This window comes from Lontra canadensis, unplaced genomic scaffold (assembly GCF_010015895.1).
Source record: "Lontra canadensis isolate GAN:19392208 unplaced genomic scaffold, GSC_riverotter_1.0 scaffold104, whole genome shotgun sequence".
Classification (NCBI taxonomy): domain Eukaryota; kingdom Metazoa; phylum Chordata; class Mammalia; order Carnivora; family Mustelidae; genus Lontra; species Lontra canadensis.
In genome coordinates this window covers 6,475,652-6,500,573 of record NW_022631098.1, presented here as the reverse complement: position 1 = coordinate 6,500,573, position 24,922 = coordinate 6,475,652, and the positions used below count along the sequence as shown (strand labels likewise).

At 44.6% G+C, this 24,922-nt stretch overlaps 1 protein-coding gene and 1 long non-coding RNA gene across 12 annotated transcripts in view; one reads left to right on the top strand and one right to left on the bottom strand.

Annotated features, from left to right (window-relative positions):
• LOC116855603 overlaps positions 1-24,922 on the top strand; it is a 37,062-nt gene that overhangs the window by 5,791 nt on the left and 6,349 nt on the right. The window lies entirely within an intron of this gene.
• Positions 23,556-24,922, bottom strand: part of NCAM1 (neural cell adhesion molecule 1) — a 294,100-nt gene continuing 292,733 nt past the window's right edge. For all 11 annotated transcript variants that reach the window (XM_032838447.1, XM_032838451.1, XM_032838453.1 and 8 more), the window contains one exon: positions 23,556-24,426. In XM_032838447.1, the coding sequence (XP_032694338.1) occupies positions 24,306-24,426 (121 nt within the window). In that variant the 3' untranslated portion in view covers positions 23,556-24,305. The remainder of the gene's footprint in view (positions 24,427-24,922) is intronic.

The following is a 24,922-nucleotide window of genomic DNA, read 5'->3' as shown; positions in this document are numbered from 1 at the left end:
ATTTGCCCCAGGAATACAGGTCTGTGAATCATCAGTGTTACACAATTCACAGCACTTACCATAGCACGTACCCTCCCCAGTGTCCATCACCCAGGCCCCCACCCCCCAGTAACCCTCAGTTTGTTTCCTAAGATTAAGAGTCTCTTATGGTTTGTTTCCCTCCCTGGTCACTTCTGGTCTCATTTTCTCCCTCCCCATGCCCCATGACCCCTCACCCTGCCTCTCAAATTCCTTATATCAGAGAGATCATATGATAACTGTCTTTCTCTGATTGACTTAGCATAATACCCTCTAGTTCCATCCATGTCGTTGCAAATGGCAAGATTCTGTGTTTTTTGGTGTTTTTTTTTTGATGGCTGCATGGTATTCCATCATATGTGTGTGTGTGTGTGTGTGTGTGTATTATATATATCTGTGTGTGTATATGTGTACATATATATATGTTAGACTGGTGAATAGAACAGGGCCATACACTCAATTTTGGGTATATTTTGGTCTGTTAGAAGAAACTGCCTCCCAAAATTATAAAGAAAAAAAAAACTTATATATACAAAAATAAGGGTAAACATGAGGAATGGATGAAAATTAAAAAAGATTCTAAAAAAGGAATTGATAAGATAAGATGTTGGTTGAAAAAAAAAGAGGAAATAATGTGATCAGGCTGGACACTAGAACAAAGCCATGTGCTAGAGTATAGGGTATATTTTGATCTGTTAGAAGAACCTGTATCCCAAAATTTTAAAGAAAGAAGAACCTCTATGTATACAAAAACTAAGGTTAAATACAAAATATAAGGTTAAATACAATGAAGGGATAGAATATGACTGTAACAATGAAGACTTAAAACTATTTTTAAAAGGATTTTGATCAGATAACAGTTAAAAAAGGTTAAAATAGGAAAGAGGAAAAATTTTTAAATAGAATAAGAAAAAATAAAATTAAGAAATTTAAAAAACTTTAACACTGAAAGACTAAGGAATCATGGGAAAAAAGCCATGAATTCTATGTGCTGGAGTTTTGCTGTTCTCATTGATCGGTAAACTTGGTGTTGGCTGGATGTTCTTGTTGATGTTCTGGGAGCGAGGCCTGTTGCAGCGATTCTCAAATGTCTTTGCCGGAGGCAGAATTGCACCGCCCTTGCCAGGGTCTGGGCTAAGTCATCTGCGCGGTTTTGGTCTCAGGAGCTTTTGTTCCCTGATCGCTTTCGTACCGCTTTGGAGGACGGGAATGAAGATGGCGGCCGCCCAGTCTGGCCAGGAGGAGCCGAGAGCTCAGGGCCCCCCTCCTCAGTGCGCCGTCAGAGAAAAGCCATCAGTCCCTCCCGTCTCCGCGGTCTCCGGCTGTGCTCCGAGCTGACCTGGCCTGTGACCGAGCGTTTCTGTCTCTGGCGCACGGCCCCGTTTGGAGTCTCCAAACCCAGCAGATTCCTGCCATGTCCTCCGATGCTGCTTCTCCTGGAGGAGCAAGATGGGGGTCTCCCCAGAACTGCCACTTGTGGGGTCCCTGCTCAAAGAACAGTGGTCTGACTGTACCTCGGATCATGATTTAAGGTAACCCCGAGCTGAGAGCCCCCCTTCAGCTCCGTTTCTGCAGTTGGCTTCCCCGCTCTGATACCTGGGAGCTCTGCCACAACTCAGGCGCCCCCGGTCTTTCTGTGACCCCTGCAGGTCCTCAGACCCCACTGTTCACCCCTGGAACGACGTCCTTCAGTGGAGCAGACGTCCAAAAGTTCCGATTTTGTGCTCTGCTGCTCTCCTGCTTGCCTGGAGCCAGCCCCTCCCCCCACGGTCTATCTTCCCATATGTCGCCTCGGATTCACTTCTCTGCACCTTCTACCTTCCAGAAAGTGGTCGCTTTTCCGTTCCTAGAATTGCTGCTCTTCTCTTTGATCTCCTGTTGAGTTTGTAGGTGTTCAGAATGGTTTGATAACTATCATGCTGACCTCCTGGGACCCGATGATATTTAGGTCTCCTACTCCTCCGCCATCTTGCTCCCTGCTAGAGACTTCTATGTTATCTCATGAAGCCATATGGCAATCTTAGGAGGTGGTATTATTATCCCTCTATTAATAGATAAGATAACTGAGGCTCAAAGGGGATCCCTACACCTTTTGCCTCTCATCAGTCTGTAGCAGACCGCTGTGTTGTTTATGTTCATTTCATACCTGCATTGCCTTCCATGTATCCATGTACCTGTATGCATTGCACCTGATTCCTTGCCCTCCTTTTAGATCTTTATTTGCCACTAATCTTTTTTTGTGTGTGTGGATATAAATATTGCTGTCGCAAGGCTCTCTAAATAGAACTTTTTATATATCTAGGATTAATTTCTTAGGGTGGCTTTTCAGAAGTGGTTTCCTCAATCAGGAGTTTGAGCTTTTTATGACTGTGGATATTTTTGAATTGCCTTTCAATGGGGTTGCACACATTTGTACACAGTTGCCCTGTAACTAGAAGTATATGGGAATGCCAGTTTCACAGCATCCTCACCAGCACTGAGTGTTGTTGTTGTTGTTGTTTCGCTCTAAAAGATGATAGGGCATCTGGCTGGCTCAGGGGGTAGAGCGTGCAACTCTTGATTTCATGTCTTAAATTTGAGCTCCACATTGGAGTAGAGCTTACTGGGGGGAAAAATGTTGATAAATGGTCTGATAAGAAAATCTCTGATAAGTGGATTTCTTTGCATGTCTTTCATCATTAGAGAGGGTGAAAACCCCTTTTACTTCTCACCACTATGCAGGCACTTTCTGTTTCCTGTGCATTCTGAGAGCATCTTTGCTACCTTGGATCCTTTAAGATCAGAGGTTCTTAACCTAGGGTCCAGGGACTCTCCCAGGGGGTCTGTGGATAGAATTCAGGGAGTCTGTGAACTTGTTTGGAAAATAAATCTTTATTTTTATAAATTTGTCCCTGAGGTAGCACTCCTTCCATCCCATCGTGAATGCAGGCAATAAACCATTGTGTTAGCAGGAGCAGTGGTATCATTTATACTCAGCAACACTTGGAAATTATAGTAGTTACTAGACATGCAGCTTAGAACATGTGTTTGGATGTGTTAATAAACAAACACATTTATTGCCACATCACACATTTGTTTATAAAATATTTTGATCATTGTATTTCAGTATCATTGTTTTCCTGTGCAATCCCATGGGTTTTTAAAAAAATAAATACATTGAATTTTAAAATCCTCTTCTGAGAAGAGATCCATAGGTTTCACTTGACTACTAGTGGTGAGGTCCTAGCAAAAATAATATTGAAAACTCCTGTCCTACAAATCTTCATCATAGTAGAAATCTAAATGATTACATACTATGGCTCCAGGGAGAGGTCAGTTTCTCTCTTGTGAGTGTTCACTGGATTTAGTGATTCACTTCTAAAGAACAGCATATAGAAAGGGAAATATTAACTTCACAGTTGAGAAACCTGCAGACACCTCCTCCTTATCCAGGTGACCAACGTGACGAGTCACGTTGATGTCATGCATCCATGATATGATATGATGATGAGGGCACTTGTCTCTGTGGCATTTTCCTCCCCCAATCTATAACCCAGATCTAGCCATGAGCACATGCCAGACAACCCAGATTCAGGGACATTCTCCAAAATACCCGATCAGCATTCTTCAAAAGCATCAAGGTCACGGAAACCAAGGAAAGGCTGAGAAGCAGCCACAGACTAGAGAAGCCTCAGGAGACTGACTAAAGGCAACACAGCCTTCTCAGCCGCTTGTACTGCTGAGGCAGACAGGGTGCAAGATGGTCATGGTACATCTCATGCCAGCAAGCAAGAAGGTACTCAGAAACCATGAGGTCATTTACGAAAGACAGAAGCCAGCTTGGAAGGTTCTCACTGAGGGTCCAGACAAGGGACAATTCAAGCATCAAGATAAATAATGAGAGTAACAACCCACTGAAAGAAACTGAAAACCATTAATTGACACTGATATAAATAAAGGATAACTCGATCAAAAGTTTGCTAAGGCAAAGGATATTTACAACTTTAAATACTTCCCTGTATATAAAGCCCTCAATTAATTCTGTTTACTACAACAATGGACAAATGCTTATTAACTACAAAGGAGAAAGGAGGAACTTTCCAGTGGAGAGGGTTGGCAGACATCACCTTAATTAAGTGATCAGAGTGGACATCCTCCTCAGATAAAGGGGAATGGAAATTGTGTGCCACCTTACAGGATGCATTGAGAAAAACCCATTACCACCTCTGTGATATGCCAGATCAAAGAGGCATTGCCTGACTTGACTTGTGAGAAAATTTCAAACAAACCAAAATCAAGGGACTTCTTACAAAAGAAATGACCTGTACCCTTTAAAAAGATCAAGGTCATGGTATACACTAAAGGATAGATCTTCTGGATTGGAAAAGGTGAAGGTCATCATGAAGCTAAATGAAATGTGGATTCCTGGAGTAAATGATGGACACACAAAAATGATTTTCCTTTGCTTTAGAGATCATTAGTGAAACAGCTGGAGAAATTTGAATAAGGACTGCAGATTGAACAGTAGTACTGTATCAATGTTAATTTCTTGATTTTGACTTTGTGTTTAGGTAGGGAAGGGAAGGTCCTTGATTGTATGAAATAGTAAAATATTTGCAGATGATGGGATATCGGGCCTGAAACAAATGGGTCAGTAAAAGGAAAGTTCTTTGCATTGTACTCACCACTTTTATGTAAGTTTATGGTTATGAATGGGAGGAGCTGTAGCTATTTTTTTGTGGTCATTTTTTTCAATCCATTAAAATGTGGCTATTTTTTTTTCAGTCTACCACAATTTCCAAAACAGAACTCTTGTTTCCAGCCCTTAGTATGCTTCTTCGTATCCTAGAAAATGGCCCCAGACATCCGCCATCTTGCTTAAGGCAAAGACCCCTTTGTGTCAAACCCTCTCTCTTACCCACCAGCAAGTCCAACCAAGTCTAGCTCTAAAACAGGTCTTGAACTTATTCCCTTTCCATTGCTCGTATTCCCTCCCCCCAAAGTCACCACCTTCGTGAGGCTGTGAAGGAGCTGTTGTGGGAGGCCACTAGCTCTGTGTATCCACCAGTGGCCTGGGATCCAGAAGGTTGCTGATGGGCTGCTTCCCTAGAGTGGAGCTGGGGGGAGATGTACTGGAACTCAGTGAGGCCCTCGGCATTTGTCCATCAGTACATGGGACTGCACAATGTCCATAAGAAAGTAATGGACACGACGTCCCTTCTGCCTTCTACTGTCACATGAACGCTTCTTTTGGCCAACTCTAGTTGGAACCATCCAAGGAAGGGAGTTCTGGGAAATGCCATCCCTGATGTAACCATGCAACAAAGCACATCACCAGCCCTGACCAACCTCAAGTAGCCACCTGCTGCTCCAGCACATCACAGAGCTGTTTTCCTTTGTTGCGTGGCACTCGTTCCTAGTTGTTATCATCTAATTTGGTCACTGTGGCATTCTCTGATTCCAAGTTATCTCAGAACAGCATGGCACTCATTTGTCCTCAGCACAGACAGTAGGGAGTGGCATGTGGTGTGGAATAAATGTCCACCACCCTTGACTTTCATAATTCCTATTTTTGGACCTGTTACTTAAAACACCCTGCTTTCACATGATAATTCATTTTATGAAATAAAAATTAATAAAGTTCTTTTGAGTTTGAGTTAAAAAACAAACAAACCCTCCCACCCAAATAGACTTAAGTAAAGGGAAATGCATTGGTTCATGGAATGGAAAAGTCCAGAGACTCTTTCAGGCACAACTGAATCCAGGGGTCTCCAAAGCCACTGAGATTTGTTCTGCTTCTTGTGTGTTGGCTTCAATCTCAGGCAGTCTTGCCCCCCAGGGTGGCACCTGAAGACTTACCTTGTATTGGATTCATTGAGAATAGAGCTGATTTTTGCCGGTAGTTTCAATAAAAGTCCTGGGAGTAGAAGGGGAATTCTCTCCTCCCAAAAATGAAGGTGCCGTTGAGAGCAGAAAGGAACATGGATGCTTGCTGGGCAGATATATTTGTTTACTACAGCTTTGTTGTAGGGATTAAGGGTTGAGATTTTGAAGTTTCTGGCACATAGTAAACCCTCGATTAATAGTAGTTGCTACAACAATAATTAATATTGTCATGTAATTATCATTATGGCGTGAAAGCGTTTTGTACACTGCAGGGTAACAAACGAATGTTAGGTATTATCTCCTTCGGAGCTCAGAGCAGATTAGACAACCCAATTCAGGAGAAGAGGGGAGGAGGAGCTCTCATTTCCCAGGCCTTGGTGGGGGTCCCCGGCTTTCTGTCCTGACTTCTGGGTTGGAGGGAAGGTGTGGTCCTCCTGTGGTTCTCAGGATGGCCACTGGGTGGCAGCCTTAGCCTGTTCTGTGCCCTTCCCTGCCAGGTGCCCGTCAGCTTACTGGAACTTTCCCAGGAGCCTCAGGGTCCACACTTCTCAAACTTTCTGGAAGAGATACTCCCTTGTGCTGGGGGTGGGGACGGGTCCCACGTAGACAGAAGCATACCGAGGACTGCAGTGGTGTGTCAGGACTGCAGGGAGGTTTGCACAAGTGTGGGGCACCTCCACCAAAAGTTTGCAGGACTGGCAGGAGGCTGGGAGTGTGTTTGGGGAACAGCTTGGGCTTGGGACTCCAGCAGACATTTTTCACATTCAGGTGCCAGCACTTATGGAACATCCTTGCTCCTGTTGGAGGATGTTCCAGCCTTAGTCCCACCTCCGTCATGCTGAAGCCTGAGACCTACCCTCTCCACGTGTCTTTGCCACTGCCCGCCACAATACACAGGTGAGACCCAGACCCCTCCGACCAGATTCACAGGTGAGACTTCACTCTGCAGATGTGAGCAACCTGAGGAGAGAGGTTCTGCCCAGAACCTACTGTTTTGCTGACAAGGATAGTGGCAGAAGTATTGGCTTTCTTTTTGAGGTGGGGGTGAGGTGGGTAGGTGGTAGCAGGTGGGAAGGTCTTGTGCCTGACCTAGACATGGTGTTGCTGGGGGAAAGTGGGCACCAGTGGCCCAGCTCTGCAGTGCTCTTGGGTGTGAGGTGGGATCTGAAATCTAAACCACCCAGGGCAAGACACACTCAGATGTTCCTCGCTGTGGATCCCTTATGACTAGGTTCAAATTTTGGCTCTATTTCTTAATGGCTGTGTGGCTTCAGGCATGTTAAGAAACCTCTCTGTGCCTCAGTTTTTCCATCTGTAAAACAGGGTTAATACTAATAGTTCTTTCATAGAATTATTACAAGTACCAACAGAGTAAATATTTGTTAAGTGCTTAGAATGGTAAAACTATCGATGTCAACATCACAAATATTTTTGAATGTCTACACTGATACCAAATTTACAGCCAATTTAAACCCATAGACTTTACCCTTCCTTCCTCCTTCCCTCCATTTCTTTCTTTCTTTCTTCCTTCCTTTCTTTGTTTTTATTAACACATAATGTATTATTTGCCCCAGGGGTACAGGTCTGTGAATCATCAGTCTTACACAATTCACAGCACTCACCATAGCACATACCCTCCCCAATGTCCATAGCCCAGCCATCCTATCCCTCCCCCCGCCAACCCCAGTAACCCTCAGTTTGTTTCCTGAGATTAAGAGTCTCTTATGGTTTGTCTCCCTCCCTGGTTACTTCTGGTCTTATTTTCTCCCTCCCCACCCTCCATGACCCCCCGTCCTGCCTCTCAAATTCCTCATACCGGAGAGATCATATGATAATTGTCTTTTTCTGGTTGACTTATTTCACTTAGCATAATACCCTCTAGTTCCATCCACATCATTGCAAATGGCAAGATTTTGGGTTTTTTGATGGTGGCATAGTATTCCATTGTATATATATATACCACATCTTCTTTATCCATTCATCCGTTGATGGACATCTAGGTTCTTTCCATGGTTTGGCTATTGTGGACATTGCTGCTATAAATATTCGGGTGCATGTGCCCCTTCAGATCACTACATTTGTATCTTTAGGGTAAATACCCAGTAGTGCGATTGCTGGGTCATAGGGTAGCTCTATTTTCAACTTTTTGAGGAACCTTCATGCTGTTTTCCAGAGTGGATGCATCAGCTTGCATTCCCACCAGCAGTGTAGGAAGTTCCCCTTTCTCCACATCCTTGCCAGCATCTGTCGTTTCCTGACTTGTTAATTTTTAGCCATTCTGACTAGTGTGAGGTGGTATCTCATTGTGGTTTTGATTTGTATTTCCCTGATGCCGAGTGATATGGAGCACTTTTTCATGTGTCTGTTGGCCATCTGGATGTCTTCTTTGCAGAAATGTCTGCTCATGTCCTCTGCCTATTTCTTGATTGGATTATTTGTCTTTGGGTGTTGAATTTGATAAGTTCTTTATAGATTTTTGGATACTCACCCTTTATCTGGTATGTCATTTGCAAATATCTTCTCCCATTCTGTCCGTTGTCTTTTGGTTTTGTTGACTGTTTCTGTTGCTGTGCAAAAGCTTTTGATCTTGATGAAGTTCCAGTAGTTCATTTTTGCCCTTGCTTCCCTTGCCTTTGGCAATGCTTCCAGGAAGAAGTTGTGGCGGCTGAGGTTGAAGAGATTCCTGCCTGTGTTGTCCTCAAGGATTTTGATTCCTTTTTCACATTGAGGTCCTTCATCCATTTTGAGTCTATTTTCATGTGTGTTATAAGGAAATGGTCCAGTTTCATTCTTCTGCATGTGGCTGTCCAATTTTCCCAACACCATTTGTTGAAGAGACTGTCTTTATTCCATTGGACATTCTTTCCTGCTTTGTCAAAGATGAGTTGACCATAGAGTTGAGGGTCCATGTCTGGGTTCTCCATTCTGTTCCATTGATCTATGTGTCTGTTTTTGTGCCAGTACCATACTGTCTTGATGATTACGACTTTGTAATAGAGCTTGAAGTCTAGAATTGTGGTGCCGCCAACTTTCGTTTTCTTTTTCAACATTCCTTTGGCTATTGGGGGTCTTTTCTGGTTCCATATAAATTTTAGGATTATTTGTTCCATTTCTTTGAAAAAAAATTGATGGGTATTTTGATAGGGATTGCATTAAATGTGTAGATTGCTTTAGGTAGCATAGACATTTTCACAATATTCGTTCTTCCAATCCATGGTTGTGGAAAGTTTTCCCATTTCTTTCTGTCTTCCTCAATTTCTTTCATGAGTACTTTATAGTTTTCTGAGTACAGATTCTTTGCCTCTTTGGTTAGGTTAATTCCTAGGTATCTTATGGTTTTGGGTACAATTGTAAATGGGATTGACTCCTTAATTTCTCTTTCTTCTGTCTTGCTGTTGGTGTGTAGAAATTCAACTGCGTTCTGTGGGTTGATTTTATATTCTGAGACTTTACTGAATTCCTGTATGAGTTCTAGCAGTTTTGGAGTGGAGTCTTTTGGGTTTTCCACATAAAGTATCATATCATCTGCCAACAGTGAGAGTTTGACTTCTTTACCAATTCGGATGCCTTTAATTTCTCTCTGTTGTCTGATTGCTGAGGCTAGGACTTCTAGTACTATGTTGAATAGCAGTGGTGATAGTGGACATCCCTTCTGTGTTCCTGACCCTAGGGAAAAAGCTCTCAGTATTTCCCCATTGAGAATGATATTTGCTGTGGGTTTTTCACTGATGACTTTGATAATATTGAGGTATATACCCTCTCTCCCTACACTGTGAAGAGTTTTGATCAAGAAAGGATGCTTTTCTTTGTCAAATGCTTTTTCAGCATCTATTGAGAGTATCATATTGTTCTTGTTCTTTCTTTTATTGATGTATTGTATCACATTGATTGATTTGCAGTTGTTGAACCAACCTTGCAGCCCTGGAATAAATCCCACTTGGTTGTAGTGAATAATCCTTTTAATATACTGTTGGATCCTATTGGCTAGTATTTTGGTGAGAATTTTTGCTTTTGTATTCATCCAGGATATTGTTCTGTAATTCTCTTTTTTGATGGGATCCTTGTCTGGTTTGGGGATCAAGGTAATGCTGGCCTCATAAAATGAGTTTGGAAGTTTTTCTTCCATTTCTATTTTTTGGAAGAGTTTCAGGAGAATAGGAATTAATTCTTCTTTAAATGTTTAGTAGAATTCCCCTGGGAAGCTGTCTGGCCCTGGGCTTTTGTCTGTTTGGAGATTTTTGATGACTGTTTCAGTCTCCTTACTGGTTATGGGTCTGTTCAGGTTTTCTATTTCTTCCTGGTTCAGTTGTGGTAGTTTATATGTCTTTAGGAATGCATCCATTTCTTCCAGATTGTCAAATTTGCTGGCATATAGTTGCTCATAATATATTCTTATAATTGTTTGTGTTTCTGTGGTGTTGGTTGTGATTTCTCCTCTTTCATTCATGATTTTATTTATTTGGGTCCTTTCTCTTTTCTTTTTGATAAGTCTGGCCAGGGTTTTATCAATCTTATTAATTCTTTCAAAGAACCAGCTCCTAGTTTCATTGATTTGTTCTATTGTTTCTTTGGTTTCTATTTCATTGATTTCTGCTCTGATCTTTATTATTTCTCTTCTCCTGCTTTCTTTGTTGTTCTTTCTCTAGCTCCTTTACGTGTAGGGTTAGGTTGTGTATTGGAGACCTTTCTTGTTTCTTGAGAAAGGCTTGTATCGCTATATATTTTCCTCTCAGGACTGCCTTTGCTGTGTCCCACAGATTTTGAACTGTTGTGTTTTCATTATCATTTGTTTCCATGAATTTTTTAAATTCTTCTTTAATTTCCTGGTTGACCCATTCATTCTTTAGAAGGATGCTGTTTAGTCTCCATGTATTTGGGTTCTTTCCAAATTTCCTCTTGTGATTGAGTTCTAGCTTCAGAGCATTGTGGTCTGAGAATATGCAGGGAATGATCCCAATCTTCTGGTACCAGTTTACCAGTTGAGAGCTCATTTGTGACCCTGGATGTGATCTATTCTGGTGAATGTCCCATGTGCACTAGAGAAGAATGTGTATTCTGTTGCTTTGTGATGGAATGTTCTGAATATATCTGTGATGTCCATCTGGTCCACTGTGTTATTTGAAGCCTTTATTTCCTTGTTGATCTTTTGCTTAGAAGATCTGTCCATTTCAGTGAGGGGAATGTTAAAGTCCCCTACTATTATTGTTGATGTGTTTCTCTGATTTTGTTATTAATTGGTTTATATACTTGGGTGCTTTGATGTTAGGGGCATAGATTTTTTAAATTGTTAGATCTTCTTGTTGGACAGACCCTTTAAGTATGACATAGTGTTCTTCTTCATCTCTTATTATAGTCTTTGGCTTCAAATCTAATTTATCTGATATTAAAAATTGCCACCCCAGCTTCCTTTTGATGCCCATTAGCATGATAAATGGTTTTCTACTCCCTCACTTTAAATTTACATGTGTCGTTGGGTCTAAAATGAGTTTCTTACAGACAGCATACTGATGGGTTTTTTCTTTTTTGTTTCTTTACCCATTCTGATACCTTGTGTCTTTTTATTTTTTTTTTCATTTATTTATTTATTTATTTTTTGATACCTTGTGTCTTTTGATTGGGGCATTTAGCCCATTACATTCAGGGTAACTATTGAAAGATATGAATTTAGTGCCATTGTATTGCCTGTAAGGTGACTGTTACTGTATAAAGTCTCTGTTCCTTTCTGGTCTGTTACTTGTAAGCTCTCTCTTTGCTTAGAGGACCCCTTTCACTATTTCCTGTAGGGTTGGTTTGGTGTTTGCAAATTCTTTTAATTTTAGTTTGTCCTGGAAGCTTTTTATCTCTCCTTCTATTTTCAATGACAGCCAAGGTGGATGTTGTATTCTTGGATATATCATGCCAGTCCTTTCTGGCCTGCCAGGTCTCTGTGGTTAGGTCTATTGCCAATCTAATATTTCTACCATTGTATGTTACAGACCTCTTCTCCAGAGCTGCTTACAGTATTTTCTTTTTGTCACTGAGACTTGTAAATTTTACTATTAGATGATGTAGTATGGATCTGTTTTTATTGATTTTGGTGGGGTTTCTCTGTGCCTCCTGGATTTTGATGCTTGTTCCCTTTGCCAATTTAGGAAAATTCTCTGCTATAATTTGCTCCAATATACCTTCTGACCCTCTCTTTCTTTGTTCTTCTTCTGGGATCTCAATTATTCTAATATTGTTTCATCTTATGGTATCACTTATTTCTCGAATTCTCCCCTCGTGGTCTAGTTTGTTTGTCTCTCTTTTTCTCACCTTCTTTATTCTCCATCATTTGGTTTTCTATATCACTAATTCTCTCTTCTGCCTCATTTATCCTAGCAGTAAGAACCTCCATTTTTTATTGCACCTCATTAATAGCTTTTTAAATTTCAACTTGGTTAGATTTTAGTTCTTTTATGTCTCCAGAAAGAGATTCTCTAGTTAATCTTCCATGCTTTTTCTGATCCCAGCTAGCACCTTGATTATCATTCTGAACTCTGGTTCTGACATCTTGGTAATGTCTGTATTGATTAGGTCCCTAGCTGTCTGTACTGCCTCTTGTTCTTTTTTTTTTAGTCGAGTTTTTCTGTCTTGTCATTTTATCCAAATAAGAATAGATGAATGAGAGAACAAAATACTAAAAGAGTAGCTACCTCCCCAGAAAAATATGTACTAACCAAATCAGAAGAGACCAGAAACTGGGGGAGTAGAAAGAAGAAAAGAAAAGGAAAAAAAAAAAAATATATATATATGTATATATAACATTACACTGATGAATAGAACAGAGCCACACACTTGATTTTGGGTGTATTTTGGTCTGTTGGAAGAAACTGCCTCCCAAAAATTTAAAGAAAGAAAAACATATACATATATATACATATATACATACACACACACACACACACACACACACACACAATAATACGGGTAAACACAATGAAGGGATGGAGTATGACTGTAAAGATGAGAATTAAAAAAGATTCTAGGGACATGTGGGTGGCTTAGTCAGTTAAGCCGCTGCCTTTGACTCAGGTCATGATCCCAGGATCCTGGTATCAAGTCCCACATTGGGCTCCTTGCTCAGTGTGGAGCCTGCTTCTCTCTCTGCCTGTCACTGCCTGCTTGTGCTGTCTCTCTCTCTCTCTCTCTGACAAATAAATAAAAAAATCTTAAAAAGATTCTGAAAGATGGAATTGATAAGAAGTTGGTTAAAAAAAAAGAATGTGATCAGGCTGGAGACTAGAACAAAGCTATGTGCTAGAGTATAGCATCTTTTTTGAGTTATATAGTTGAAAGTATATTTAGAGTTAGGGTATATTTTGATATGTTAGAATAACCTGTATCCCAGGATTTTAAAGAAAGAAGAACCTCTATGTATATAAAAAATAAGGTTAAATACAAAATGTAAGATTAATTATAATGAAGGGATAGAATATGACTATAACAATGGAAACTTAAAAATACTTTTAAAAGGGTATTGGTAAGATAAAATAGTTTAAAAAGGTTAAAATAGGAAAGAGGAAAAATTTTAAAAATGGAATAAGAAAAAAATAAAATTAAAAAAATTTAACTTTGGGGGTTCCTGGGTGGCTCAGCGGGTTAAAGCCTCTGCCTTAGGCTCAGGTCATGATCTCAAGATAGTGGGATCGAGCACTGCATCTTTGCTCAGCGGGGAGCCTGCTTACACCCTCTCTCTCTGCCTACTTGTGATCTCTGTCTGTCAGATAAATAAATAAGTAAATTTAAAAAAATTAAAAAATATTTAACTTTGAAAGACCAAAGAATCATGGGGAAAAAGCCGTGAATTCTATGTGCTCTATTCCCTTAATGCTGGAGTTCTGTAGTTCTCATTGATCTGTGAACTTGGTGTTGGCTGGATGTTCTTGTTGATATTCTGGGAGTGAGGCCTGTTGCAGTGATTCTCAAATGTCTTTGCCGGAGGCGGAATTGCACCGCTCTTGCAAGGGGCCGGGCTAAGTCATCTGCGGTTTTGGTCTCGGGAGCTTTTGTTCCCTGATCGCTTTCCGTACCGCTTTGGAGGACGGGAATGAAGATGGCGGCTGCCCAGTGTCCAGCCTGGAGGAGCCGAGAGCTCAGGCCCCCCTCCTCAGTGCACCCTCAGAGAAAAGCCCTCAATCCCTCCCGTCTCCCTGGTCTCCGGCCGCGCTCCGAGCTCACCCAGTTTGTGACCGAGTGTTTCTGTCTCTGCCGTTGACGCTGTTTGGAGTCTCCAAACCCAGCAGATTCCTGCAGCATGCTCCCGCGCTGCTCCTCCCGGAGGAGGAAGGTGGGGGTCTCCCCAGATCTGTCACCTGTGGGGTCCCTATTCCAAGAGCAGTGGCCCGACTGTGCCTTGGATCATTGTTTAAGGCAACCCTGAGCTGAGAGCCCCTTCCTTGCCTCCGTCTCTGCAGCGGCTTCCCTGCTCTGATACCTGGGTTACCTGGGAGCTCTGTCACCCTCAGACACTCCTGGTGTTTCTGAGACCCCACAAGAGCTCCACCCCCTGCTTAGCCTGTGGAGCGACGTCCCTCAGTGGAGCAGACGTCCAAAAGTTCCGATTCTGTGCTCTGCTGCTCTCCTGCTTGCCGGGAGCCGGCCCCTCCCCCCGTGGTCTAGCTTCCCATCTGTTGCCTCAGATTCACTTCTCCGCACGTCCTGCCTTCCAGAAAGTGGTCGCTTTTCTGTTCCTAGAATTGCTGCTCTTCTTCTCTTTGATCTCCTGTTGAGTCTGTCGGTGTTCAGAATGGTGTGATAACTATCATGCTCAACTCCTGGGACCTGATGATACTTAGTCTCCTGCTCCTCCGCCACTTTGCTCCTCTTCTCTCTTTGTCATTCATTTTTTTTGTTTGTTTCTTTCTCTCTCTTTTTCTTTCTTTCTCTGTCTCTCTCTTCCTTTTTTTTTTTTTTAAGATTTTATTTGTTTGACAGATCACAAGTAGGCAGAGAGGGAGGCAGAGAGAGAGAGGGGGAAGCAGGCTCCCCGCTGAGCAGAGAGCCTGATGCGGGGCTCGATCCCAGAACCCTGGGATCATGACCTGAGCCTAAGGCAGAGGCTTTAACCCACCGAGCCACCGAGGCACCCTTCTCTTCTCTTCTCTTTTCTCTTCTCTTCCCTTCCCTTCCCTTCCCTTCGTTTCTCCCCTCCCCTCCCCCCCTCTCCCTCTCCTTCTTTCCTCCTTCCCTCTTTTCTTTCCTTCCTTCCTCCTCTTTCCTTTTCTTTTGTTCTCTTTTTTCCATTCCTTCCTTTCTTTTCCCTTCCTTCCCTCCTTCCTTCCTGCCCTTTCTTTTTTCTTCCTTCCTTCCTTCCTTCTTTTCTTTTTCTTTTCTTTTCCTTCTTTCTTTCCTGTTCCCTTTCCTTTCCTCTCCCTCCCTCCCTCCCTTCCTTCCTCCTTTCTTCGTCCTCCTTCCCTCCCTCCCTTTCTTTCTTTCTTTTCTCTCTCTCAAATGCTCTCCTCTGAGCTCACCCCTCTCAGCATCTACTTCAGCAGTTGGATTTGCAGAGAGCATAGTTGACATGGGTTCCTGTGGTGGGACCTCATCTGGGCTGCCCATCTGCTTGGTCGGCTGGGCTCATTTGGGGTGCTTGTCTGCCTTAGGTGTGTGTGGTGAGGTGTGCTGAGCCTTGAGCTGACATGCAGACCCTCCACTGTGTCTCTAGCACTTTGTGTCTGTGTGGGCCTGCAGAACCTCCCAGAGGGGAAGGAGTGCTGTTGCAGCCCTTAGCGGGGCCCGCCTGCCTGTGCGTCTCCAGCTGCTGGCTGAAGACAGCCTGTCATGGAACCCCACATCCCAGATGTGCAGTCCAGGGATCCAGGGGCTGCGATCCAGAACATGCAGTCCCTACTGTGTCCCTGGAGACACAGAAGCCTGCAGACAGGGTCATTGCAGGGGCTTGTCCTAGTGGGGCCGAGGTGCAGGGCTGCTGCTGACTTCCCAGCGTAGGCCACAGGGTGGGCTGGTGGCTGCCCAGAGTGACCTTCTCCTCCCTGGCTACAGACCTGCTCTCTTTCTTCCCTCAGCAGGAGTGTGACAGGACTTGCAGGTGGGGTCCTGGGCTCCAGATCGTGGCTCCCTGGGGAAGTTTCATCCCATCAGCCCTAGAGGTCTTCGCAGTTTTGTTCCTCATGCTTGCCTCCATGTTTCCAGCAGGCTGTTGACAGCCATTGTGGTGGGAAGCACTCTAAACACATAGTCCCTTGTGGGTCACCTTGTTCTGAGCTGGAGTTCACAGTCAGCTCTGGGCTTACCTGCTCAGGAAGAGGACAGAGCACAGCAATGTCCCCTGATACCTAGACCTGGGGACCAGCAGACCCTTTGCCAGTCACACTGTCCTGTTCTCCTGCCTCTTGTCTGCTCTTCCCAGCCTCCCAACCCATCGATTTGCCCCCTTAGGGAAAACACCAAGAAAGGAGCATCCCTGGTTTTGCTGGGTCAGCTTTGTCCACCAGCTAACTGTGGTTTTGAGAGGCAGACATGGGGTATCCTGTTTCTGCCTTTCAGAGTCCCCTAATCCAAGTGGTCCCAGCCTGCTTCCATTGTAGAGCTGCTACTCACTGGCCAAACACTGTCCCAGCCTAGAGGAGGGAGAGGGGTGTGGCTGCCCACGATCAGGGGCTGGGGCAGGCAGCCACTGTGGTTCCCCAGTAGGGAGACCCTCTCCTGCCACATGTAAACTCTGCAACTGAGCTGCTTATATGAAACTCTGTTAAAGCCACCAAAGCCGTGTGTTCACTTTCAAAAAATAGGTAAAAAGTGTTTCACAATCCCAGGCACTGCAGGGAAAGGAAATAGGGTTTATGTGAGTTCTGGGACATGGGAGGGAAGGCAGACAACTTTAGGTAGTAGAGCATCAGGGGCCGGAGCAGAGGATGATTTGGACGAGTGCCAAGAATGAGCTGGAGCTGTAAGCAAGGAGCAGGACGGTGGCCAAGATGGCTTTAGTGAGCCTCGTTAAGGACTCTGCACTTGATCCTGAGTGTAGTTGGGAGTTCCTAAAGATCTTCTTGGAAAGATGGGGGAAAGAGGGTTTTTTTTTGTTGTGTGTGGTTTTTTTTTTTTAAGATTTTATTTATTTATTTGACAGATCACAAGTAGGCAGAGAGGCAGGCAGAGAGAGAGGGGGGGAAACAGGCTTCCTGCGGGGCTCGATCCCAGGACTGTGGGATCATGACCTGAGCCGAAGGCAGAGGCTTTAACCCACTGAGTGACCCAGGTGCCCTGAAAGAGGGGGTTTGTATGATAAAATTCACCTTCTGTCCAACTCATTCTGTGTAAAGTGGGGCCAGTGGATTGGTGGCCACCAGACCACTGGATAGAAGTCAATGAGACCACCTGCATGACCCAGCTATGGCCACCCAAGCTCGGCTTCCATGAGACCAGAGCTTTTGGGGTAGAGATTTATGTGTGAGATTCATATGACCATGTTGGGAGCAGCTGTTCTCACCCAGATGCGTCCTACCTTGCCTGCGCCTAGCCCTAAGGGTGAGGCTGGGGCTGTGGTCACATAAGGCCATCCTCCCAGGTGACCTCACTGGAGTGTTTCTGAATACCCCATGGGAGGAAGTGGGGATGGAGGGTCTCCCCAGCCACGGCGGGCTCTCACTGGAGCGGCAGTGAGCAGGCGAACACCAGCCTGGCAAGTGTCCTAGGGCATCGTTTTGTAGCTGCAAGTCAGAATCTATCCTCTAGACTCTTGAGCTGTAACCCTGTGTGCCAGGCAGCAGGATGGGTGGGGGCGAATTCTGTTAGGGTGTCCCTGCCTCTCCCACCCTGATCCTCTGATGTGAGGCTGCAAATGGCATAGCAGGATTTTCCCATGATTCTCCTCGGCAGAGAGCTGCCTGCAATTTTCTTTTCTGGGTTCCTTGCTTAGTTCTCTCCTCTTCTAAATCTGTCTTCATTTCCTTGCTCATCTCACAAAGTGCCAGGGTTTCAGATATGAGCTCCATGAGACAGCTCCTCTGTGTCTGTGAACTGGACCTCTTGTACTTTATCCTATTCCAAATCTCCACGAGGGTGTTCACAGGCATCTCAGGCTTATCCAGAACCAAATTCTCCATGCCCCCACCCAGCTGCTTCTCCTTCACTGTTTCTTAGAAAGTAGATGGCGGCTCCATCCTTTTAATTGTTTTGGCCCCAAATCTGGGAGTCACCTTTGATGATTTCCTCAAACCCTAACATCCAATCCATTAGCCAGTCTTGCTCGCTTCCCCTTTGGGAGCTTGCCAGAAATTGGCCATTGCCCATTCTTGGCTGGAACCAGCTTGTCCAAGCACACTGTCTTGTCCCATCTAGATTTTTCCTCCTTATTGGCATCCTCACGTCCTCTCTTGCCCTCCAGCAGTCTGTTCTCCAACCAACAGCCAAAAACGACTGTCTCAAAAATCAAGTCATGTCAGGCTTCTGCTCCAAATTTCCCCCTGGCTTTCCACCTCACTTGAAGGAAAAAGCCAAAATTCTTGCAGTTGTCTGAAGACCCCCTGTGATCTAGCTCATGGGAACCTCTGCCCCATCCCCTCCATTGTTCTCTGCTCCAGCCACACTGGCCTTCTTCCTCTTCCTCAGACACTCTAAGCAGTCTCCACCTCAGGACCTTTGCACTAGCTGTTCTCTCTACCTGAGATATCTTTGCTCTGATAGTCCTGTGTTTCAGTCCCTTTTTTTCAGGTCACTGCTCAAATGTCCCCTTTTCAGAGAGGAGTACCCTGATCACCTGCTGACCTCGATTTGCTCTCGGTGGCACTTACCCCTCCCTGTTTACTCATGACAGACTAAGTCATGCTTTGGTAACAGATCCTAACTAAGGCTAAGTGGCTTATAACATAAGGGCTATCCAGGCAGGTGTCTGCAGGAGCCAGACTTTACTGGCTTGAGAGAATCATTATGTTTTCATAAATACGAGCCAGATGTTATTAAAAGTTTAATTCCATAAACCTACAATCAACAAAATTGTGTTTAAAGTGAAGGCAGTAAGTACCCCAAATGTATTATTTCTCAATTATTTTACTACATTTTACTGTTACGAACACATATCAATAGCTTATTGTTGTTATCGCTTGATATTGCTGTTTTCTCTGAGCTTGAGGTGCTCTTTTATCCTTACGGGGGGAGTAGGCTGTATGATGAAGTGGATCTTTCCGCGAGCCTCTGGTGAGCGAGGACATGCTCAAACCAGCCATGCTGGGAGTATTTACATACCACCAGAGCAGTCAGTGCCACAAATAGGTTTTTGTTTGTTTGCTTGGTTTTTGTGTTTGTGTAGACTTGAGAGCGATGGGGAAATATTTATGATGTAGATTAAGCTTAGGGCTGTGCCCTATGCATAGCCTTCCCGCTGTGGCTAGCACAAAACATCGAGGCCTTGCTCTAGTATTCAAAACTCACGCCACTGATGAGCGAGTGAAGGTCCAACACCCAGATCTCCTGGTGCTCCACTTCCATCTGACCCACGAATGTTAGCAACCGATGTTCTTGCTGGAATTCCACTTACCAACTAATGCACCTGCAGGTTGGTTCTATACAAGAGTGCAGCAAAAACGTACCAAACCGTTCTGTATCCCATGGATACGTAGAATTTCAACACAGAGTATGGTATATCACTTGTGAATTGCATTCTTTGTCTCAGTTAAGTTTATGATAAACACATACCGCGTGTATATGCATCCCTTCGTCTTCCTCCCTTGGAGGGCCTGTTATTAAACATTGACCAGAGATCGCCATTGGAGTTACCCATCATGCATTTTCCGTGTCCATCATGCCATCTGTGTACCCCTCACTCTGGGCCCAGGTGGTGGCCCTTCCACCACTTGCAGCTTTGCTGATTGCTGTGACAAGGGAAGAGGCCATCAAGGCTCTGCTGAGAAGTGACACGCACCACCCTGCTCATACTCCACTGACACAGCCATGCCTGCTCTGTGTGACCAGAGAAGTACAAACCTATCAAGTGCCTGGAAGGAGGGAAGGGAGAACTGGATGGTAGTGATGAGCTTGTCCGCTGCACCCCACACGTCAACCAATGTTCCACTGCTGTATCCTGAGCATCTTGGAGACACTCAGTGAATACTTACTGGGCGAGTCTTGGAGGAGACGACCCTGAAGGAGGAAGGCTCTGGAAGTAAGCCCCCATGGATCATTAGAGAGAGGGTCATCATTTCATGATGTTTTTGTTGATCACTCCTTACCTTGCCATATGCAGCTGGACTTTGGTGGCCCAGGAAATCACATAGATACACGTGGCTCTGGGTTCTTAAAACAGGCTCCAGGGCCAGTGAAGGGCCAACTTCCGGGAGCAGAGGCAGACACCACCCCAGAGGAAGACACCACCCCAGGCTGGGGCTAGAGACGAGCATGTAGGACACAAAGGAAGGAGGTGCTCAGACCCGTGCAGGTGCAGGACTGGCCCTAAGATAGGGCCTCCTTACATCTTGCTCCCTACAAGTCTTACTCACCTGCCTCACCCTAGTGCTGGCCCTGGGACCTGCTCTGCTCCAGGGACTTCCAACTCTGAAGTCTAGTAGGTAATTCCAACTCTCTGCTCTTCCCAGCACAGCTGGACAGCAGCACAGGCAAGAGAATTCTGAAGTGGGTGAAGTTTTCTTCACTCTATCTATCTCAGAGACTTTAGTAAACTCCAAGGGCTGAGCAGTATGGCAAAGACAGGAGGAGAGGAATCATGTATTCTGGAATAAGCCTCATGTGCCTGCCTCCCTGTTGAAACCTTGGCGCTCCAGTTCAGATTGTTATTCCAACTGGGTTTGATGCTCTCACGCCCCCGGAGTGTCACCAGCACTACACTCTGCTTTTATATACATCGCTTCCCTCATTAGCCAGGGCCTCAGCTCTACGAGCTTGGAATCTGCTGTTTGTCAAAAGGGGAAATTGAGTTCTGGGGAGATTAAAGAACTCTTCCAAAGTGAACAAGGCAGTGGCAGAACCAGGACTTGAATGAAATCTTCTGATGGCTGGCCATTCTAAAATGAGGATTCCTCTATCAGCCTGAGGGACACCATCCTTCGGGCCACGTGAACTCAAGACACTGGGTTTAACAGACCTTGTTCACAAGGACAAAAAAAAAAAAAAAAAAAAAGCCAAACCATTGGCATTTCCACAGTACGATTCATGTGGCATACTTGCACTGAATCGAAATAAAGCCCAGTTGGACCATCATCGTTTTTCTTTTCTTTCAGTTTTTATTGAACACAAGTATTCTGACAGAATGCAAAGTCAAAATTCTCAGTTAGTACTCAGTATTTACACCAGTGAGAATGGAAACAAAGGTGGTATCGATGTTTCACTCGGTAAAAAGTTTATAACAAGAGAGAAGGCCCCCGAAGTACGGAATGCTGGGTAGGGATGTTCATGGAGGTCTGAAAACCACCATCCAGACAGACAGCCTCGAGTGACAGCCCGGGACGGAAGGGCTCCATAGAAAAGTGTGAAAACGGTCCCACTTCAGAAGCTGCACTACGTACACTACGGTCCCCCAGGACTCAGAGACCTGCATGTGGCACAGGGTGCGCCCCCTCCCGCAGAACGTGGCCATGCCGCTGGTTACGTGAATACATATGTATGGCACATACACATATAGACACATACACACTGCAAACTGGTAGAGTTGATCCCGCCTTCAAAAAATTAAAAAAGGAAAACTATAAGCTTTTATCTCTTAACATAAAAGATAGAACATCTTGAAAATAAAGTGACTCTCTCTTTGATTTTAGAGAAAGCTTTGCTCTGTTTTTTTTTTTGTTTTGTTTTTGTTCTGTTTTGCTTTTTTTTTTAGTATTTTTTAATTTTTTTTTTTTTTTAAAGAAAGGAAAGCTCATGCGTGCAGAGACAAATCTATGTATAATGAGAGAGGCAGACCAAAAGGTGGGCAGAGTCTTGGTGCCAGTTGATGGCGGAGCCAGTTCTGGGTGGGTGGTGGTGGTGGGGGGGGAATCAGCTGCCCTGGGCCGGGTTACTTGAGGGTCGGCTCTACCTTTTCCTCTTCCAAATCATTAGAGCCCAGGTCGTTGCATCTGGCCACAACCACTTGGCATGAGATGCACAGTCTCAATGAGGGATAGTGTGGGCTTGGCTTGGGTAGTCAGTGCCGCTGCCATCAGAAGATGAACAGCTGAGTCCATGGACAGCCCAGCAGTGGGAAGGGCCCCCCACGCCCTGCTGGGTCCTCCCGTCTCAGACACCCAGGAGCTCCTATTCTGCTGTGTGCTCTAAGAACTGTCTGCGCGTTCATTACTCGTGCCTGAGGGCCTGTGCATTTGAACCAGAGATTTGTGCAAAGGCCCGACAATCAAGGGGGCCAGAGCTGGGTACACTGGCTCCTCCATTTCCATCCCCAGGAGCTGAGAAAATGCAAAATAACCGCACATTTAGCAAATGACAAGACCATTATTTTTCACAGTTCGAAATTATAATCTTAGCGGATCACCACTGATCAGACTGCAGAGATGTCAGAACATGGGGGAGTGTGGCCCACGGAACGGACTCAGGGGCAGTCTTGCCACCCTAACCTCTCGCTGTTTTGTGCCTTGGGACAGGAACGCATGCCGGAGGGCTGAGTTGCTGCTTCCTTAGCGTTATCAGCCTCATCATCTTCGCTTTTATTTCATTTTCTTTGTTTAAAGGCTTTAATTCCTTTTAAGAGTTATTTTTGTTTCCTGAATATTTTTTTTCTGAACTATCTGCTATACCTTCCACAACCAAACTATGTTGAAATTTTATTTCAATACTATGACAAAAACACGTTTCACACTAAAATATTCACGCATCCACAGTGCACAAGCTTGCAGTTTCTAAAGTAGAATGATAAAAGAAAGCAAAATTTCTATACAAAGGGCTGGCTTTTCCCTTCTCCCCCCTCCCATCCCCCTTTAAGTTTCTGTATTTTTTTCCCCCCACTTGGTTTCCAATCCAGGAAAGTTGTGTTTATGACTCCAGACAGCAGGTTGTTTTCTTTTTTTTTTTCTCTCTCTTTTGTTTCTATAAATGCTGCCTAAGTGAACAGAAGGCCGATGTTACTTTACTTCAACAGATTTCCAAAAAAAGACACTAATTCCCTGAAGCACAAATGCTCTTCCGCTCAAATCTAGATTCTGGGCTCAAAAGGAAATTGTATGTATATATTTTATTTGGCTTTCTACAAAAAGGGGATGTTTGGGGTAAAAATGTGTGTTCACCAAGACCAGCCCCAACTATACAATCTTCTCTGCTTCATTCAACAAAGCCTAAGGAGTCCTTCAAAAGGAAGGACGTGGATGCCTGGGGGGGTGGGGGGCAGACCCTTTTCCACAGATACAAGCAGGTGGTGGCTAATCAGAAAGTGGTCTCTAACTCCCAAGGAAATACAAAAAGAACTGAGAACCAAACCCCCCCGCCCCCCCCCCAAAAAAACCAGAACCACTCCAGAACGAGATGGGTTTTCACCTGAGTTGCACACAGGCAAAAATTTCAAATCAGAAAGTGGAGGGGGTGTGGGGGGGGGGGAAGAGCCACTGTAAACAATCATATTTTGTAAAGTTGTCCCGTGCGAAAGCAAGCCTGTGATGACCCTGCCCACCTCCAGGCAGTGTTTGTAACTTAAAGGAAAAAAAAAAAAGGCAGCGGTTTTACACGGACATTTAAACACAACCAAAGTCAGTCAAACATTGTCAACTTGTAAACATTGGAAAACAAAGTTGGCAGAAAGGAAGAAAGAAAAAAAAAAGAATGAGAAAGAAAAGGAGAGAAAAAGAAATCAGAATATTGCAAACCGAGACCTCCCCCCCAGAAGTTGCGATTTGGCATTCTTCCTACAAAACGGGAGTCTACGTGGGAATTGAATTCAGCTAGCAAGGGGGACACACTTTGCATACTGAACAAATACAAAGTGAACAGAAATTATAACTTATGTATGGGGCTTTACAGAGTTCAAACTCGACTCAAAGTATAAAAATAAACTTGGACTTTGTTCATTCGTTAGTCTTAGTGCCTGGAAGTATTTCTCTGAAACTGGTCTGTGCCAATTGGGCAACGCCAAGTGCGATCTTCCTGAACCTAGATTTTTTTTTTTTTTTTTTCTGAGCTTCCTAGATTCTTAATTTGGGGTCCTTTTGTTTGATTCTTAAATGGTTTCAGGGAACAGAGTGTCCTAGTTTGGCTGTGGGTTTAACCTTTTTGTCTCATTTTCTTACAAGTGAGTGCGCGCAGCAAAGGAACCCTTTCTATAAACCTACAAAAAGGAGATCCCATGTTTATCTGTTTAGTTTTTTTTTTTTTAAAGGCAAAAGACACTAGAGGAATGAGATGTGTGTGTGTGCGTGTGTGTGCATGTGTGCATGTGTGAGATATTGGGAATGCTCTGGTGAAGCTGTGGTGTCACTTTTTACTTTGATCTGCTCATTTCTTGTCACCCATCATGCTTTGCTCTCGTTCTCCTTTGTTTGTGTGGCGTCGTTGGGGACCGTCTTGACTTCGGCGGGCGCTGGCTTCGTTTCTGTCTCCTGGCACTCCGACTTTGCTTCTACGGGGCCCTTCCTGCAGAGAATTGGGAAAACAGCACTGAGACCACAGTCCGCAGTTGTCACCCTCCAGCTGGGCTGAGGCATACAGCAGTGGTCCCCATTCTTGGCTGCACGCTGGAATCACCTGGGAGCTCTAAAAATCCCCAACACCTGAGCCAGCCCCCCAGGAGTCCTGATTTAATCGGGCGGGGCACGATGACTTTTAAAAGCACCCAAGTGACTCTGAAACGGAGCCAAAGTGGAGAGCCGCTGAATCAGAGGAAAGAGACCTTCCCTCCCCTCCGGCCCTCGTGCAATACCGGGCCCGGAGCCCAGTGCTTCCCTGGGGCGGCGGAAGGGGGCAGCAGACGCGGCCTGCTCCTCACCCTGACTGCCCGGGTGCAGTAGCAGACTGCCCAGGTCGGCATAAATGACGCATGCTGTGCTCAGTTCCCCAGCACCGAGTCCAGGGGTGCGGACTCGGACTCTGCGGACCACCTTGCTCATGCCTGTCCTCAGTGCAGCAGGCC